The sequence below is a fragment of the Mesoplodon densirostris genome, chromosome 14 (genome assembly GCF_025265405.1).
Source record: "Mesoplodon densirostris isolate mMesDen1 chromosome 14, mMesDen1 primary haplotype, whole genome shotgun sequence".
NCBI lineage: Eukaryota > Metazoa > Chordata > Mammalia > Artiodactyla > Ziphiidae > Mesoplodon > Mesoplodon densirostris.
This window is the reverse complement of record NC_082674.1, coordinates 74,728,927-74,748,802: the sequence shown is the minus strand read 5'-3', so window position 1 is coordinate 74,748,802 and position 19,876 is coordinate 74,728,927. Positions and strand designations below refer to the sequence as shown.

Sequence of the window (19,876 nt, the reverse complement as noted above, 5' to 3'; positions counted from 1 at the left end):
CCCACAGAAATTCCAGTCTAGGTGAAGAATGACACCCGTAAAACAGTTTAAGGGGCTAAACAAGGCAGTATATGATTAAGTGTCAAAATGAATGACAGCTGAGTAACAAAGACAATGCAAATTCAGAGAGGCGACTGCAGGACTTCAGAGACGTGGAGAGAGTTGGGAAGTGGGGGCCTAGGGCAGTGCCCCGGGCAGGAGGCCGGAGGCGGTGGGAGAGCTGCCCAAGAAAGTTAACAGGCACTGATGCCACTCGGTAAAAGGTCAAAATCGAGACCAACGTGGCAGAGAGAATAATCATGGCATTAATAAAAACTGGGAAACCAGAGGTAGCGCCAGAGAATTCTGCTCTGGACATGTGCAGCGTGTGCTGGTGGCCAGATGTGCATGAGAAGGAAGACAGCCAACGCGCAGCTGCAGAGCAGTGACTGACAACAGGGCAGGATGATAACCGAGAAGTACGAAGTCACAGAAACGAAGGAAGCAAAGTTCCAAGAAGCAGCTATCAACAGTGCCTGATGCTGCTTACAGCAGATAAGGAAAAATTCAGCCAGAGAAAAAAGGCCTCTCAGTCTGACAAGGCCAATCAGAAAGCTCAAGCTACATGCAGATGAAGGAGAATTTCTAAAAGCTCAAGCACCAACCATGATTTCACTTTCCCCCAAGAGTAGTTTTGCTTATTACTACTCTGGATGATAACAAATTAGATGATTTCACACCTACTCCCAAAAGCTGATTTTTTTGGCAGGTGTCTATGGGGATGGCTGCAAGGATTACAAAGAGAAGCAAAACTGTCCTTAGCAAGAGAAAGAGAGAACACACTTTTTCCAACTAGAGGATTCCAATGATCCAGGCGGTAGCAAACAGCTTTTCCTAAAAGCAAGCAACGAAAGTTCTTTAGTGAAGCACTATGAATGAATATTCTACTTACTAGGCCCTAAATTAAAAAGTAATCACTCTACCCCCATGCAAGGATTAAAACATTTCACTCTTAAGAAAATCACTCTTAAAAAACATTTCTACATTATGAAGTAATAATTTGATTAGAAGAAAGTAAATACCGCTCCTGATCAATTCTACCATCCTAAGACAAAAAACCTAATCAAATTAGGTTTTTATCTCTTTTCTTCTGGCCTTTATTCCTAAGCACTTTGTTCATATGCTTTGGAGAGAGAACACTTTTGTACCCTCCTTCTGCACTTCTGTCACAAATACAGCTTTAATTTGTGAACGAAACTAAAGTATCTGGTAGACAAATTTAAAAGTCCTAAGAAAGACTGTCAAACTTTGCCCTGCCATAAATCGCCAATTAATGATAAAACATGTGACACAAATATAAACCGTCACAGACTAAAACAATCACATTCCTGAAAATTTATCCAACTTTATATTTACTAGATGCATAAAATGTAGCTCTTCATTTATAATAAATTAAAAGACAACCATGCCCTCCAAAAACAGATTTCACAACGAAACTATATTATACATGATCTATGATGCTTTTTTTAAAAAGCTCTTATTTGCTTGTAATAATGAATGGGCTGATTTACAAATAAAAATACCACTAAAAGTTATACGTTTAAGATGTACACACATATCTTCACTATATATATTTTAATATATTTTCACTACACACACACACCCCTATTTTCATTCTTCTTAATATCTAGATCTTAGCTTCAAGAAAAATCTTGACACCAATCCAGAATAAGCAAGTTAGTTGTAGTAATTACAGTAACTTCTACCTCTGGCAACTCTTTCCGAGGTCCTTACAAACTGTAGAGCAGAGTCAAAACATCTTCAAAGGTCCCTTTTCTCTGGACTAGTGAAACACACCCCCATAGATCAGTGAAGACAAATGTTAAGATACAGGAGTGTTAAGACATACAGGATGTTAAGACAAAGAATGGCTCACGCTTCTGACTTAAAATTAACAACATCTAGTCCAAACATGAAAAACTGCAGTAGGTAATCTAGCTATTTCTGCTGCTTTCCTTCCGAAGACAATGAGTTTTATTTTGTTTTGAAGATTTTCTAGTGAGATTCTGCTGCAATAGAAATATACTAAAACACAAAATGCCCAGAGAAACATCATTAAAATTGCAGGTAAGACTTAACTTTGAAAAATTATGCTGGTTTATACTGCCAAAATAAACACAAAAAGTCCTCAGGATGTAAATGGACAAAGTGAACTCAGCTACCTTCAGAAATCTGCCCAGATTTTCTGGGAAAAAAAAACCCAACAGCATCCTTTGCGGGGTGAATGGTGCCAAATTTGCGGTATCACATTCATGTAAGAAAATCAATCTCACTACTACTCAAACAAAAACTACCAGAATCTGATCAGCAAGGAGGCTGAAAGCACTGGCCACTTTTGGAGCTACCTTCATGGAATATTTGATTAGAGCCAGATCCATTTAAGATGGACAGAGTCCTGTGTTCTATATTAGTATAATTACCATCAATACCTTGAATAGCTAATTTCTCCATCCAAATTGTTCATCCAGACAAAACATGGGCTACAAAAGGTGTCTGATTCTGCCAGGACCTCTGGCTGATTCGACCACATCTTTTCATCCTTGTACACCTTGGCACGTATTCTCCTCCCCTAACCCTTACATTTATGGGTATTAGAAGAGGTGTACTAAAACTTATAAACCACACAAAAGGGAAATTAGCAAATATAACCTAGGCTGACATTTCTCAAACATGGGATTTGTTTACTTAACTATACACTGAGAATTAGCACATAAAATGGTTGTTGGAAAAATAAGCAGCAGGATGACAATACAAACTTAATGTTTTACTAGACTCAATCATTTTATTTCCCTGTGCTAATGACGCATGAATGTAATCACTCACTCAAACAAATGTTAAATGCCTACTGTGTGCCTGGCACTGTGCAAGGTAAGCAAAGGCAGAGAAAAAGCAGGACACAATACCTGCCAAGGACTACTTTACACTCAAGGAGACATTACCTTATTGTACAATTTCAGACTTATTGGACACCAACTACATGCCAGGCTATGCTGGGCACCATGGCCACACAAGAACCACCTGCAGATCTGTAACCAAAGATGGACTATGACAACCCCAGGCCTGACTAGTCCTAAAGCAGCAATATTTTATTCAGGAAATAATCTTGCCTCTGTCAATTAATCCTTTCTACAGATGGCAATTCTCTGAATAACTTCCACCTATGTTAACCCAGACTAAGGTTGCTTAGAGTTAAGTGAGAGAATGTACTGTTTTGAGCAAAAAAATAAACAGTAAACTGAAACACATTGCACTTTAACATTAATTTGGTGTGCTCTGCTGTTGCCCTCAGTAACAATAAAAAGCAAATGACTTCAGTCGTAAAGTAGAACATCAACCCTAAAGTCATTGTGGCAAGAAACTATTTTCTTTGCAGTGGCAGTTTAGTGTGAAACAGAGGCTAAACTAACAAGTTTTGCTTAGCTTTTTAAAAACCATTCACTTTTAGTGATTTCTTCATGAAGGCTCTGTGGTCACTCATTTCCCCAGGCTCAAAAACACGTAGTAATGACAAAATTACAGATCTGGTCTTCTAGGTTACAAAATGATTTTTTAACCCTGTAAAAGTACCGGTATTACAGTCATACAATACTAACGAGAGTTTTAAAAATAGGGGTCAGCCCTTAACTGTAAATTATAGATAAAGGTTTGCAAACTAGAAACTTGACATTGGTTTTTAAAGTCTTTCACATTAAAGACAATGACACCCAATTAAGTATCTTAAAACATGTAAAAAATATAAACAGACTTTCAATAGCTTAATAGAGAGCTAGGCAGAATTGTACGAGAGAATTGTTAGCTAAACAATCATCAATATTGCAAAGCGATACTGAAAAAGGAAGCTGAAGAAACAAGATTCCTCCCCCCAAAATGTTTGAACAAATGCAAAATAATATTCGGTAAGCTGTCTTGAAGCCTTTCCACCAGTCTCGCTATTTTTACATTTTAAAGTGAGCTCTGTTCGCACGCCGCTATTAAAACCGCAACCAAAAAAAAAGTGTCCTCAAATTTGCCTATTAACAGCAATCAAGTCTAAAAATATGCCCCTCCTACCTAGTGAGCCAAGTGGCAATAATACATGAGAACTCAGGAAGTTTTGAAACGGCAGTGACAGGAGACAAGAGGGAAGACGAGGGGAAGGAATCACGGAGAACGAGAGCAACTCCGTGCGGCCAACGCCGCGAGTTGGCATCCGAATCACAAGTTCCCGGCTCGGGACGGGACTCGACCAAGCAACTTCGCGCCGGACCGAGCCCCGCGCTCGGCCTCCCTCCGAGCCCAGAGCCGCGGCCGTTCCTCCCCGGCCGCAGCCCGGCAGCGGCCTCAGCGAGGGCGCGGTGACAGCCGCGGGGCCGGGCCCGGGAGATGCCGGCCGGCTGACACCCACCTTCCTTCTCGGCCCGCGCCGCGGCCACGACGAGGGTCATCACCAGGTGCAGCGCTCCCAGGAAGCCGGCGGCCGCGCTCCGCGGGCCCCCGCCGCGGCTGGCCGCGGGCTCCAGACCGGCCCCGGGGTACGTGGAGGCGGCGGCGGCTCCTGCTGCTCCTCCTCCGGCCCGCTTCCCCATCCCTGCCGGCCGCGGGCCGCCGCGCTCGAGATCCGGCGCGGTCCTTCTCGGCTAGGCGGCGGCGGCGCGGGAGCCGTGGTCCGGGCTCTGGCCGCGGCGCCGGGGGCGAGAGCGGTTCCGGGCCCAGGGCTCGGACTCCGGGCGTGGGTCTGGGTCCGTGCGTGCGTGTGAGCGAGAGTGTCAGTCACGGCCTCGGCCTCTGCATCGCTTACGGAGAGTCGAAGCGGAGAGGCCGCGGGTCAAGCACAGCGGTCGGCCATACTGGAAACGGGCACGGGCCGCGGGCTCTGGGCGCTGGCCTGCGAGGGGCGGGGCGCGGCCCTGGGCACCGCCCCCGCCGTGTCGTCACCTGGGCTGCCCGCCCGTCGGTGGACGCCCCGGGGTCCGTGGGTCGGAACTCCTCGTCCCGCCCTCGGAGGCCCACGGCTTCAGTGGCCAGGCGGGACGAGGGCAGCACACCCCCAACCTGTCACCGCTGGCCCGCCGAGAGGAGGAGGAGGGAGGCAGGCCAGGGCCCAGCCGCCAGGACTTATGATGGCGGCTCAGGCTTCGCGGAGGCAGTGACGGCGATCACGTGCGGACGGGGAGGCCTGGCTGCGCAGCCGCTTTGGTACGGGGGCGGGGCCGGGGAGGGGCTGCGGGGCGCTGGGGCAGGCTGGGACGCTACTGTGAGCAGGGTACAAACCTCTGCATCCCTGGTACTGCAATGCGAGAGCCTTCCAGAGGACTGAGTGCGCATCCAGACCTTGAGGCCCAGCGCGGAAAATCCATTCCAGTGACTCCTCCTAGCCGCACCTCCGCCACTCAGCCGCTTCGAGAATACCCATGGCCTGATTGAGTTCCTGGTGGCGCTGCCTTGGGGACGCGGACCTGCTCTATTCATCTTTGTATCCTTCAAGACACAGCACCCAGGAACGCTTAATGGACTCCTCCTGCCTTGGATTGTGCCCACTTTGCTGCGGGAAAGCCCTTTGGGGTGTGTGTGTGTGTGTGTGTGTGTGTGTGTGTGTGTGTGTGTGTGTGTGTAAAGCAGCAGTGTCCCTGGAGGCAGAGGGCAGACTGTTCTTCAGAACAGCGTCCAGTGTTCATGCTGGCTTTCTCCGTCTTGGAGTAATTCTTAAGACATTTTATTCACATATTTCCTTCAAGGCTCAACACAAATGCGGTCTCTTTTAGTCTCTTTCAGGAAGCCACCTCATGCCTCTTAGATGCCCTTTTCATCTTAGGTCAAGGTTCTTCATGGGCGTGGCTGTTCGCTACAAACTCCCTCTTTAATCAATTAGTAACTTCCCCTAATTCCTAATTTAGTAACTATCTTAGTAACTTCCCCCAACTACAGAGCCGTTTGCTTATGCTTAGTAGGATTTGTTGAGTGAATCCTCGTATGAAGGCCAAGTCCACCCCTAATACGTCTTGGAACAAACTACATGGGAAAATAAAATTTCAGGAAGACTTAAAAAAGAAACTCAAAGTGCTACCCTATGCAGTAGTCTTCTTTGTCACGCAAGCACTTTATATTTTAATAGCCTTACCTGATTTTTGAAAAGCACTTTTACTTTTCTGAATATTAGAGTCAGAATTTAATCGAATTTTGTTCTCGATAGAATTAAATAGGCATAATTAGTATTATCTCTAAGTTGGCTTTTCCATGTTTGTATCTGGAAGGCTTTTAACTCACCGAAGAAATCAAGCCCAAGGATAAGTAACTGAGTGCCTTAGCTGGGTCAAAACTTACCTTCAAGGTGCAGCACAAGGACTCAGCAGCCCTTCACCAGCTACCAGGTTCAGGGCAGACAAGTCTCTTCAACCATGAAACGCTCAGGTTCTCTTACACAGGAATCGACCACATCCTCTGATTAGCCTGAGGCTCAAGAGCCCCATGGGAACTAAGCATATGGCTATAATTGGAGCCTAGACATATACAGACCTGTTTGATCAGAGGCTGATTCCCCATGAAGCTAATGAAGCGTAAGCTTTAGGGCCCCTCTCCTGCACAAGTTTCTTCCAAGGCCCTGCATCTAATTGTGTGCTTATAAGCTTGTATTCTTGTTCTTTAAGGCCCCCATCCCCAATAGCTGTGTAAGCATAAAGGGCCCACCATACCTGAACCCCCCCTGTGTCTGATGGATGTTGGGAGTCACAGGGGTGATGATGGCAGTTTGTTCCCAGGAAAGGGCAACGAGACTGCTGGGAGAATAATAATAAAAGAAGAACTTACTGGACAGCTTGGTAAACTGTGTTGGAGAGCACCTGGAGTTGAACAGCCATCACCCCATCATCCCCTCTCCCCCAACAGCCATGTACCTTGGGAAGGAGAGAACTACGTTAAAACTGAAGGAACTGGGAGTTCCCTGGCAGTCCAGTGGTTAAGACTCCGAGCTTCCACTGCCGGGGCCCGGGTTCGATCCCTGGTCGGGGAACTAAGATTTCGCAAGCTGCACGGTGTGGCCAAAAAAAAGAAAAAAAAAAAAAAAGCAAAGGAATTATCACCAAGGACCCTTCTGAAGTTCCAATTAGCAGCAGACACCCCTCTAATCCCCTATGGGGAATTAGAGACACCTGGGCATTTGGCAGGCTATTTCACTGGCAGAATCAGCGAAAAGCAGCTAAACCTGTGGTTCTCACAGTGTCCTCCCCAGACCAGCAGCATCAGCATCACCTGGGAACTTATCAGACATGCACATTAGCAGACCACATCCCGGACATGTGGAATCAGAACCTCTGGGTTGAGGTCCTGAGTCTGTCTTTTAACAAGCCACTGGGTGATTCTGATACATGCTCAAGTTTAAAGACTATTGCACTAAGTTGGAACATGCCAGGAACTACAAACAGTTGGGACTCCTCACCTTCTAGTCAACTTTGTTCTCTACCCAGATTAGTGAACTATCGGAAGCAGAGTTAAAAGGGACTCAGGTGAACTCAGGCTTAAATCCCAGCCCTGCCTTTATTAGCTACATGATGCTAGGCAAACTACTCAACTATTCTGGCCTCAGTTTCCTTATCTGTAAAATGATATCTAATAAATTGGGGGAAATTAGAACACCATATGAGGCACAGTGAAAGTTCCAATGATCATTGATTTATACTCCCACTTCATTCCACAAAATATTTGAGGAGGTTTACAAGAATACTTTCATTGTAATAATAATATATATGAATTAAAATTTGGGACCTGGGGCTTCCGTGGTGGCGCAGTGGTTGAGAGTCCGCCTGCCGATGCAGGGGACGTGGGTTCGTGCCCTGGTCCGGGAAGATCCCACATGCCGTGGAGCGGCTGGGCCCGTGAGCCATGGCTGCTGGGCCTGCACGTCCGGAGCCTGTGCTCCGCAACAGGAGAGGCCACAGCAGTGAGAGGCCCGCGTACCGCAAAAAAAAAAAAAAAAAAAAAAAAAAATTTGGACCTGGAGGGGAAAATACTGTTGGAGTCCCCAGGGCTCCGTCTCCCTGGCTCACGGGTTGACTGCACATGGGCTCCTGGCATTGGACGCCATCTATACTCATTTTCAAGTCCCAACTTTATGTCACCAGCCAGACCTCACTGTCCCTGTTACTGCATCTATTTGACATCTTAAACTCACATGAACTCCTAATCTGTTCCCCAAACCGTTTCCACCCACAGCTTTTCCTGTCTCCAGGGCAACTCCAACCATCAGTTGCTGCGTCTCATCACCTCCATGGTATACTCTGGGATGAGCCCGATCATCTTCTGCCTGGATTTCTGCAAGAACTTCCTAACAGGTTTCTCTGTGCCCAACTGTAAAAGGAAAATTTTCCACTTACAGCCGTTGCCTAGGGGATATCAAAATGGGATGCTATGTTATACCGCAACTGGTTCAAACCAACTGAAACTGATAAAGGACTGTGAACTTTGAGTAACCCCTAGGCCAGACCCTTATTAGACCTAACTGAAGACTTGTTTCTGCCCATTGAACAAAGTTCCCTGTTTGATCCAGCACTGTTCCTTCCTGTGAGGGTGCTGGTTTTCAATCTGAGATTAGCATCACCCCCGTGAACCCCCTTTCCTCTTTCTAGCACTTAAAAAACCCTGACTTTTCCCAATTCATGAATTAGTGAACCTTTTCACTGATGTGTTTCCTTGCCTGACAAGTACATAAACTCAGCTCTGATTTTATTTTTTTAAGTTCTGGTGGTATTTGCTTTCTTTTTTGACATAAATTTGCATGTTTATAGTCTATTGTCCACACATCAGCAGAATGACAATTTAAAGCCTAAGATACCTCCGGCCCTCCTGCAGTGGCTCCCATCTCAGGGTAAAAACCAAAGCTCTTCTGCTGGCCCACGTGGCTCTACACAGTCTGGCCCCCCATGAACTTTGACTTCCATTTCTACTGCACTCCCCTGGGGTCAGTTAATTTCAGCTGAACTCACCTCCATTGTGTTCCTCAAACATACCAGGGATGCTTCTTCTCCAGGGCCTGTGTCCCAGCTCTTCCCTCTGTCTGAAGTGCTTTCTCCTCCCCCAGTTCCCTGCTTGGCTCACTTTCTCACCTCCTTTCAGTCTTAGCTCTGTCATCACCTTCTTAGTGAAGCATACTCTGATCACCATTGTTAATACTGCAGTTTAATACTATATCCAACCCCAAGTCCCAATCCTCCTCACCCTGTGCTCATTTTTTCTTTTTCCATACAATTTATCACTTTCTATAATACTATTTCATTTACTTATTCATTATGTGTTGTCTTGATCTGTCTTTCACCTCCATCTGTTTTGTTCACTGATGTATCCCAAGCTTCTGGAATATATTAGGCTCTCAGTAAGACTTCTGGAATGACTGATGTATGGATGGATGAATGAATAATACCAAAAGGTAAAGATCGGTAGGACATAGTCCTTTCCCTCAAGGGAACTTAAGGTCTTAGTGGATAAGATAGATAGGTACAAAATGTAATAGGAGGGAGAGAACCAAAGGAGAGATGAGGAGGAGAATTAAATGAAGACAACTCTGGGTTCCACCAATATCTTTATTTATCCAGCCTTTGCAACTTCTTCTACTGTTTTTTCTTTGTTTTCAGTTCTCTTTCATCTAGTTCAGAGTATGAATAAAGCCCACAGCAATAAGGGAATAAGAAGAAATGTAGCGTACTGACAATCTTCTTTAATATACAGAGTAATCCGCTCATTTTGTCTGCTGTGTGCCTTATTCCTTCGTAGGTTTTCCATGGCATTATTCTTAAAAAGAAAAAAACCCAATTCATGAAGCCCCAGGTTTAAGTCTGTTCAATTATTAGGTAAATTGCTGTAGCCTAGGGTAAGGCAAATAAACCCCAGACAGGTTCATGCTGCAGGATGAGGATAGTAGCTTGGAAGATGGTGGGTTGAGCCCACTATTTATGTGGATTTCATCCTATTGGAAGCTTTTTACTCAGATATTCCAAGAAAACTAGATGCCTTTGCAATTTACTTGAACCAAGGCCTCATCGATGACTGTAACTGCTACCATATTTACAGCTCTACTAATAAGCATTTTGCATTAAATGCTAGAATTAACTATGGTTTTGTTCAGCATTTTCCTTCCGAGCTGACTGACACATTTTACAAGCCTATATTCGTCTTTCTAGCATTCTCAAAAAACCTTTCCATGGCAAACAGCCTAGTCTGAATTAAACCAAAATTTCAGCCTGCCATTTCAAAGTCCCAACAGACTCCAGTACCTAACTGTTTCTCTCCTAGAATTACTATTAATCCTATAACTTTTTGAGCTGTTTCATGTGGTTTGGTGGTCTTTCCATTCAAAGGAGGAAAATAATATTCTTGAGGACAGAGGGTACCTCCAGTATTTTCCCCACTCCTCTCACCTCCTGTACCATTGTCCTCTCTCATACTCAATAAGAACTTTGATATGGAATTTTAGGCTGCCCTGACTTTCTGAACTTTCCTAAACACCATTATTAAAGAAACCTATTTCAGTAATCATTCACCTGTACTTAAGATATTATGGTCGGATGTTAATTAGCAGCCTTGGAAAGCCGCTGGGAGGCGGGGGGAATGACATTGAACAATGTATTGACAGACTTTGGTGTTCCTACCTCTCCCTATTATTTAATCTAACAGTAAAGATTTCAGGAATATTCAGTTAAGATGAGGACCAGTATATTTAAGATGCTCAGATGGAGACCAGAAATGATGAAAAACAAAATTAAAACATTAATGTATGACAGTAAAATAATAACATTAGCTGAGATGAAGATGCAGGAGAGACACAATTCTCTCTGCCAAGTCTAGTGTGAGTTCCCTAAATGGAGAACCAAGAATTGGCCATTATGTGTGGAGCTGGTAATGGCGGTCTGAGAGCAGATATCATAGCTGTAACACACACACACACACACACACACACATGCACACACGCCTAAGCAGTGTTTTCCATAAAGTGAATTCTACCTTCTCTAAACATCATTACTTTAATTTCCAATATTTTAACCACAAGTTAAACTTGGTCTTGTAAGTCTGGTATTGTAAAACCATACAACGTGGCTGGCAAAATGTCTTTATGACCATGAATTAACAAGTCTGAATTATTCTGAAAAGAAAAGTGTCAGCAAAGAAATAGTCTGTGTCAGAGAAAGACAAATATCATATGATATCACTTATATGTGGAATCTAAAAAAAATGATACAAAAGAACTTATATACAAAACAGAAATAGACTTACAGACAGAAAACAAACTTATGGTTACCAAAGGAGAAGGGGGGAGGGATAAATTAGGAGTTTGGAATTAACATATACACACTACCATATATAAAATAGATAACCAACAAGGACCTACTGAATAGCACAGGGAACTATACTCAATATTTTGTAATAACCTATAAGGGAAAAGAACCTGAAAAAGTAGATATATATGTATGTATAACTGAATCACTTTGCTGTACACCTGAAACTAACACAACATTGTAAATCAACTATACTTCAATAAAAAAGAAAAGAATTTACAAAAAAAAGGAAGGAAGGAAGAAAGAAAGAAAGAGAAAGAAAGGAAAAGAAAGAAAGAAAGAAAAAGAAAGAAGGAAAGAAAAAGAAAAAAGGAAAGAAAGTCTGTGCAAGCTCTCCGGGGGAATATTTGTGTTTCAGAGTTAGTCTATATTACGGTTAGCATCTGAATTCTATCATAAAGATTTGACGCTTTGAATCCCTTTGATAGTACACAGGCCAGGGAATATTAATAGCAGAGTCCTTGATCTTCATAAAGTATGTGATCTGTCAGATGATGGAAAATATGATCGCAAATAAAAGAACAATTCCTTTTGTTGGAGAAAATATTATTCTCTTTTTGACGATGTGGTTTTACTAGTTGTGAATAGCCTTACACCAAAAAATCCACAGGAGTTTAGAACAAGAAATGGACCTTAAACCTTTAGTTGAGGATGGCTTTGGAAGTACCCCCTCCACGTGCAGCTATTGTTGGGCAATTATGCAGCCTCTCTAAATATGTTTCCAGTTTTGTGTTTTTAAAAATGGTACAAAAAATTAACTACTGAAAGCTAGTTGTAAGGATTTATTTATTTAATTAATTAATTTGATTATTTTATTATTTAATTATTATTTAATTATTTAATTTAATTATTAATTTATTTAATTAATTTATTTAATTAAGTTCCACGGAACTATCTAGCCCGGGTAAGATGCCCAGTAGTGTCACTTTTGTAATAATGATTATCCTTACAGAACAGGAAACTGAGGCCCAGAAATGAAGGGAGCTGTCCAAGGTAACGGAAGGGCAGAGACATGACGCTCCAGGCCAGGGTTTCATCTTTTGTTTCAACTTCAGGTCCATTTAATATTTTATACATCTAAGGTGGTCTATTTGTCAGGGTGCTCTTTTCATTACTGTATTCCTCGTATAATAATGTCAAAGCCCGAAGAATTAAGATTCCACTGCTCTACCTAAACGACAGCACAGATCAATTCAGTAAAAATCATAAGAGGTGAATCCAATGATCCCTCAAGAGGGTTCTCACTAAAAGGTTATTAGCCATAGCTTGACCTTCCCTGAAATCACCTGCTCAAGCCTACACACTTGGCATGAGTCAAGGAAGGCCAGGTTATGCCTCAATAACATACGACCTCAAACTCTCAGTGACTTCAAACAACAAATTTGTTTCTCTCATCCGCTACCTGTTCCTCCAGGACCCCAGGTGATGGAGTAACCTGAGTCACTCACCATAGCGCCGTGAAAAGAATGCTTCAGAGGGGCTCTTAATGGAAATTAAATGATCTGATGAGAACTGACATTTCATCATTTCCACTCACAACTTTCGGTAAGAACAAGTCATGTGGCCACACCTCACTTTAAGGGACTGACGAACTGTAACCTCTCCTGTGGCTGCAAGGAGAGAGGGTGGGACAATTTAATAGCCCTAATGACAACTTCAGGCTTTAACCTTTTTCTCTTTCCTTCTTGGAAAATAAGAAGCAGCAGCCTGAAAAAAGATGATGGAAACTGGTTTCAGTTTCTCATGGTTTATCACATTGTAAAGAACAACTTAAACTTTTTATCATTTATGCTTTTTTTTTTTTTTTTTTGCGTTATGCGGGCCTCTCACTGTTGTGGCCTCTCCCGTTGTGGAGCACAGGCTCCGGACGCGCAGGCCCAGCGGCCATGGCTCACGGGCCCAGCCGCTCCACGGCATGTGGGATCTTCCCAGACTGGGGCACGAACCCGTGTCCCCTGCATTGGCAGGCGGACTCTCAAACACTGCGCCACCAGGGAAGCCCTCATTTATGCATTTTTTTGTTTTGTTTCCTGGTTTAATATATTTTATTGTGAATATTATCACCAATGAATGCTTTTAAAAGCAGTTGGGAGGATTCCAATGTTAATTTTTAGAGTTTGTACATTAAAAAGGCAATAACAGGGACTATTGGAATACTGGTTGGATTTTTTATGAAGAATTTTTAATTATCTTAGATGTGATAATGGTTATTGATTTTTTAAAATGAGAATTTATCTTTTAGCCATACATCCTGAAATATTTATGAATGAAATTATATGACGGAATTTGCTTCAAAATAATCTACAGGGTAAATGGCTGCAGTGGGTAGGGTTATAGAGGAAAGATTAGTCATGAATTGATCAGTTGCAGCTGGGTGATTGGTGCAGGGGTTCATTATGCCAGTCTCTCTACTTTTAGGTATGCTTGGAATTTTCTGTTTTTTAAAAAAATCAATAATAGGCTTTCAGCTGCTTCAGCCCCAGATCTAGCTTCTCTCTATGGCTACGAAGGCATCCTAGACCATCACTTGTGCCAGTGGGGCCTGACCAGAGAGATCAAGTCATCAAGCCCTGGGTCATATTTCATTCAAAGAATTCTTGCACTTGCCAAATATTTGAAACAACCAAACTTAACCCAGGGTGGCAGCAGATAATGCCCATGCCTTGAAACATCTGGTGGGACCACAGAACCACTTCCTCTTGCCTGCTGGGGAGGCCGAAGTGCTCAGAGCCTCCTGAGGCCACAGTTGCTGGCACAGTCCAACACCTAAGACTTGAGTCCAACCCTGAGCCAAACTCCTCTTCTTAGGTTACTCTGTGACCCTGGCAGGACACCAAAGTTCCTTTGGTCATTAACAGGGTGCACAGAGACCTGTGATCTCTTTGAGGTGTACAGAAAGGTGTAGGGCCTGAGCCTGGGCCACACAAAGACCCAGGGTAGGACACAAGGGCTACTATGAATGTTCCTCTGCCCCCTAAGAGCCCTGGTCTTCAGGTCAGATCTTCTCCCCTGAGCCAGTCCACTCTCAGCTTCAGCCACTGCCAATGTATTCTGACAGAAGCACTACGTGTGAGCATCACCAGGGTGATACCTGGCATATAACCCATCCTCCCTCTATGAGCACTGCTCCCTTGCCCACAGGGGTGGACCTCTGGTCATGGGTTTTATCCTCCATGATCTTGTTTCCCTGCCACAGTTGATTGGCTATGAACTCCTATCCCAGGCTGGTCCAATCAGATTCTCTTGAAATTTATGACAAAGAAATATGGACATGGAGGATGAATTCTGAGTTATGTAAATGACAGAGCTTACATAGGACCATCGACAAACTCCTGCTGCAGAGTCCCCATAGCTGCCTTGAGCCTCACTCTCCTGAGGACTGGTTGCTTAGCATTTCCAGAGGCCATGAGAGAGACAACCCAGTACCACCAAATATGTATATATTTACACATGTATCTATATGTATGTACATGTATTTTTTTACGTATGTCTCCATAGGTATACATATTGAGATCTCTTTCTGTTTTGAGTGCCTTGAAGAGTCTGTGGGATGCCTCCAGGATGATCTCCAATGATCTCCACATTCTGTTATTCACAGCTTTCTGTACCCCCCACCCCTGAGTATGGGCAGAGTCTAACATCACTTCTAATAAACAGAATGTGGCAAACGTGATATGACTTTACTTAAAGATTAGGTTACAAAAGTCTCTCTCTGTCCCCTCAGGGGGACGAAAGCTGCCATGTTTTGAATAGCTCTGTGGATAGGCCCCCTAGTCAAGGCTCTAGCCCAGAGCCAGCAAAGACCTGAGGCAGCCAACAGCCACATGAGTGAGCTTGGAAGATAACTGGGAGCCTTGAGATGACTGTGAATACAGGCCAGACTGACCCTTTGATGACAGACTTGTGAGAAACCTGAGCCAGAAGCATCCAGATGAGCCATACCCATATTCCTGATAACAAACGCATGTTGTTTTGAGCAGCTAAGTTGGGGCTAATTTGTTACACAGCAATAGATACCTGATACAAGGGGTTGTGAATATTAAAAAGAAAAAGAAAATCTTAAAAACTGATGAAAATGAAAGGAGAACTAGACTAATCCAAAGTTACCAAGCTGATTTTCATATTCCTCTATCAGTATTTAATAGAAAAAGTAAATAGAAATCATAAGAACAGAGATTTACACAACACTTTCCACCAACTTGACCTAATCAATGTTTCTGGAACACTCCACCTAAGAAGAACAGAACACACAATCTTTCCAAGTGCTTATGAGTTTATCAAGATACACCATCTCCTGGGCCATAAAACAGTCCTCGATAAGTTCATCAGGACTGAAATCATACAGAGTATGTTCTTTCACCACCATAGAATTAAAATAAAAATCAATAATAGAAAGATATCAGGAATATGAAAACCCCAACATGTTTGGAAATTAAACACTTTAATTAATGCATGCATCAAACTGGAAATCTTAGAATATATTTCTAACTAAAGGATAATGAAAACCCAACATATCAAAATCTGTGGGATGAAGTTTATGTATCACTTAGAAGGAGGATAACTTTAAATGCTTACACTAAAAAAGAAGAAAAGTTTCAAATCAATGATGTAGGCTTCTGCCTTAAGAAGCTATAAAAACAGAAAATCAAGCTCATAAAAATAGAAAGAAGTAAATAATAAAGATAGGAATGAAAATTAATGAAATAGAAAGCAGGCAAACAATAGAGAAAAATCAATTAATCTCAAAATTGGTTGTTTGAAAAGATCATTCTTTAGATTCCACATATCAGTGATATACGATATTTGTCCTTCTCTGTCTGACTTACTTCACTTAGTATGACAATCTGTAGGTCCATCCAGTATAGCACAGGGAACTCTACTCAATACTCTGTAATGACCTATATGGGAAAAGAATCTAAAAAAGAGTGGCTATATGTATAACTGATTCACTTTGCTATACAACAGAAAGTAACACAACATTGTAAATCAACTATACTCCAATAAAAATTTTTTAAAAAGAAGAAAAGATCATTCTCCTGGCTGCCTACTTTCCTCGCTTTCATCTTGGATTCTCATCTTGACTCTCAGACGTGATTTTCAGCTCTGACTGCATGAAGAAGACTCCAGCTTCTATTCCCTGCATCCACTCTAGTCAGTTTATTAAGAGGTATTAGAAAGATCACAGTGTCCTTAGTAGAGCTAAAGGGACATATTGGGCTGAACTTTTACGGACATTGTCCACAATCTGTTCACAGAACCAACTTGGTCAGGAAGGTCCATCCCCAGAACCTGCCTCTGCCTCTGCCCAGCACACAGGCAATGTGGGTGCCCTAGGTCCTGCCCCTTTCCTCTTGGAGTTGGCTTCCAAGCGGTGTCTCACAAGTCAAATATCTGTACTCCAGTGGAAAGGGAGGCTGGAAAAGTTAAGATCTGGCTTCTACAGTTGAAGGTAAATTCACAATCTGGGAAATCATCAAAATATGGAGAAGATGTTTACAGGATTTTGGATAGACTCCCGCTTGCCAGTTCTTCTCCTCTGAGTATGTTCTCTTGTATAACTAGCTCCACCATTCCTCCGTCATTCCCACAAAGCAGGGGAATGCTGCTTTCCTGACATTTCCTCCCACACATGGCATGCTTGGCCAGGGTATCCTTCCTGCATTAATTCAATATATGTTCATTGAGTCCCTACTACATGCCAGGCACTGTGACAGCAAATCAGTAGTCTTTGACCTTGCAGACCCTACCAGGGTTCATTAGGACACTTCCATTGAAGGTAAAATAAATTGACTCAGGCCAGATTAGCCAGAAAGGCAGACACTATTATAAGAAAAATGGAGTGTCTCATAGACCTCCAAGTTGGAGCTACGGCTGGGTTTCAGAAAGGGAGTTGGAAGAGGAATGTCTCAGAGGACATTTTCCCTCTATGTGCCTCTCCTGTGCTTCACTCCTACCCTTGAAGATGTGTGTTCTGTTATGCCCCATGGCATAAAACATGTTGGGCTGCAGTGTCTGTTCAAAACACAGAACAGACAACACCAGAATTTCAGACTGTCAATTCTCAGGAAGGAGAAGCAGGACCCATTAGATGTGTTTGGGTGGGTGCAGGGGTGGATGGGAAAGGTGGGGGAGTATTTCGGGATAGTCAAGGTTACCAGGGGCTCTTCCACTCCTGGTAAGAGGGGCAGTAAGAGGATCACTGTGAGCTGAGTTGATACCTTAAATATTATACTAATTTTCTAGGTTGCACAAGTAGGAATCTGGTAGTGTTTGGACTTACTGCTGGAGACTACAAAATAAGTGACGTTCACCCGGATTTGGGTTCTGCGTAACTTAACAGAAAAATCTAGAATCAAATATGAACGCTAAAAAGCAGCAAGTTAACTTAGCTGCACGTCACATCTTTGCAAAATTTGTCCTTTCCTGTGCTCTGAGACACCACTGCACCTGTCAAAGCTATTGTCATTGTCACCTGGCACCTGACTCCTGGGAGATGGGCCATGCAGCAGCCAAAGGCCCAAGGGCATGAGAGAATGCTCGAGGAAAATGTTTCTCATTGATTAAAAAAAATAATGATAATGATATACCTTAGGCTGGGAAATCCATAATTTTTTAAAGTTACAATTAAAATATTCTTTATATTTTTTCTCGACTAGTCCATTCCTACCATAGAAAGAGGGAAGGGTCAGGCAGAGGAGGTGAAGGAGAAATAGGCTTTCCAGAGCCTCACTGGCTGGGTTCTTGCATGGGTGGGATGGTCCCTGGGTCACCGCACTTTGCGGCAGAGAGAGGATTCTTGGCCCCGCTCAGCTCTTGCCCCGAGTTCTGAGGTCAGGTTCGCCCTTTTCTTACTCTCCAGTTCTCCAAGGCTCTGAGCTCTGATGTGTCCTGGGAAATTTCCTCTCCAGCTTCTCAGGCCTGGGTTTGTGGTTCCCAGACACAGTCTTGCAGACCACCCCCCGCCCCACCGCCCGTGGTCCCTGCAGAGCCGGCCCACCACTATCCAGACAGCAGCCAGGTCATCATCCTGGGATAAACCAATCTGTTCTTCAAATGCACGTTTTCAAAAATCCATTTTTCCACAATTAAGCATAACATTTTGTGTAGATTATTAAAAACAAATAAATGTGAAAAAAATTAAATGTGATGCAGTATCCTCCAGTGCCTATTTTGTAAATTTCAGATAAATCAAAACAACAAAGGTAAACAAAAGGGAATTATTCCTATGGGTTTGGAGCGAAGCTCTTAGGACGTAGAGCAAAGATACTTCTTTCTTCCTAAAGCTTCCGAGTGCACAGCGCATGCAAGCAGTATGCGGGGGAGTTCAAGCTGTGTTGCTGGACACTGGGAATCATCTTAAAGCTGTTTTGCCTCTTGATTACTTTTCTATCTATAGAAGTTTGTATTTTAATGGGAAATTGTGGAAGGAATACAATATTTTAGAGTCTGGTTTTTTTTTTTCCCTCCTACATTGAATTGGGATGTTTTATGTGGATTATGTCATGAGAAAGTAAGGACTTAATTAAAATAATAAATGTAAACCTATTTTAAATTAGATTTATTCTTCTTGTCCATTAAGGATATAAACAGAGGGCTTCCCTGGTGGCGCAGTGGTTGAGCGTCCGCCTGCCGATGCAGGGGACACGGGTTCGTGCCCTGGTCCGGGAAGATCCCACATGCCGCGGAGTGGCTGGGCCCATGAGCCATGGCCGCTGAGCCTGCGCATACGGAGCCTGTGCTCCGCAATGGGAGAGGCCACAACAGTGAGAGGCCCGCGTACCGCAAAAAAAAATTAAAAAAGATTATATTGTTTAATTAAAGAATCCCTTGACACATAAAACATCTGCAACCACTGGCCCTACATCATCGTTAAGGCTTAGGCTCAGGGCTCAGAATGCCTGAATTGTTTGTTTGTTTGTTTCTAACTTAGTTTTTGATATAATCGTATTCACATGTGGTTGTAAGAAATAAAACCAGGAGAAATTCTGTGTACCCTTCACCCCGTTTCTCCCAATGGTAACATCTTGCAGGAATATATACTGTCAAAGGTAAGAAATTAACATTGGAACAATCCATAGAGCCTATTCAGATTTCACCAATTTTAATGCATTCATTTATTTATTTGTGTGTGTGTTTAGTTCCATCCAGCTTTATCACATGTAGATTCATGTAACCACCATCTCAATCAAGATACAGGGCTGTTCCATCACCACGAGGATCTCTAGTTACTCTTAGCTAGTCACCTCCCTCACTTGCAATTGAGAGCCTATACTATCCATTTCCCTATGGAAGCTTGGAAAATGTGGGACCATGAACTTCTCAACCTTAACATTTCCAAATCAATACTGCATAAGGGAAAACACTATTCGGAAATGCCAATTGGATAGTTTTAGGTTTTTAGGTTTTGTCACAATCTTATTCTTTTGCTGAGTAATTTTACATATGTTTTAGGGAACATTGTTCCCTAAATGGAAGCCCATTTCTGCTGCTACAGTTTTTATTTTTGGTCAGTTTCTCTTTCATCAGTGAAGCCATGCATC

The 19,876-nt window shown here is 43.0% G+C and overlaps 1 protein-coding gene across 2 annotated transcripts in view; it reads right to left on the bottom strand.

Annotated features, from left to right (window-relative positions):
- TMEM131 (transmembrane protein 131) overlaps positions 1 to 4,911 on the bottom strand; it is a 199,288-nt gene extending 194,377 nt beyond the window's left edge. For both annotated transcript variants that reach the window (XM_060116828.1, XM_060116829.1), the window contains exon 1: positions 4,424 to 4,911. In XM_060116828.1, coding sequence (XP_059972811.1) covers positions 4,424 to 4,604 — 181 coding nt within the window. In that variant the 5' untranslated portion in view covers positions 4,605 to 4,911. The remainder of the gene's footprint in view (positions 1 to 4,423) is intronic.
- Positions 4,912 to 19,876: the final 14,965 nt, after the last annotated feature.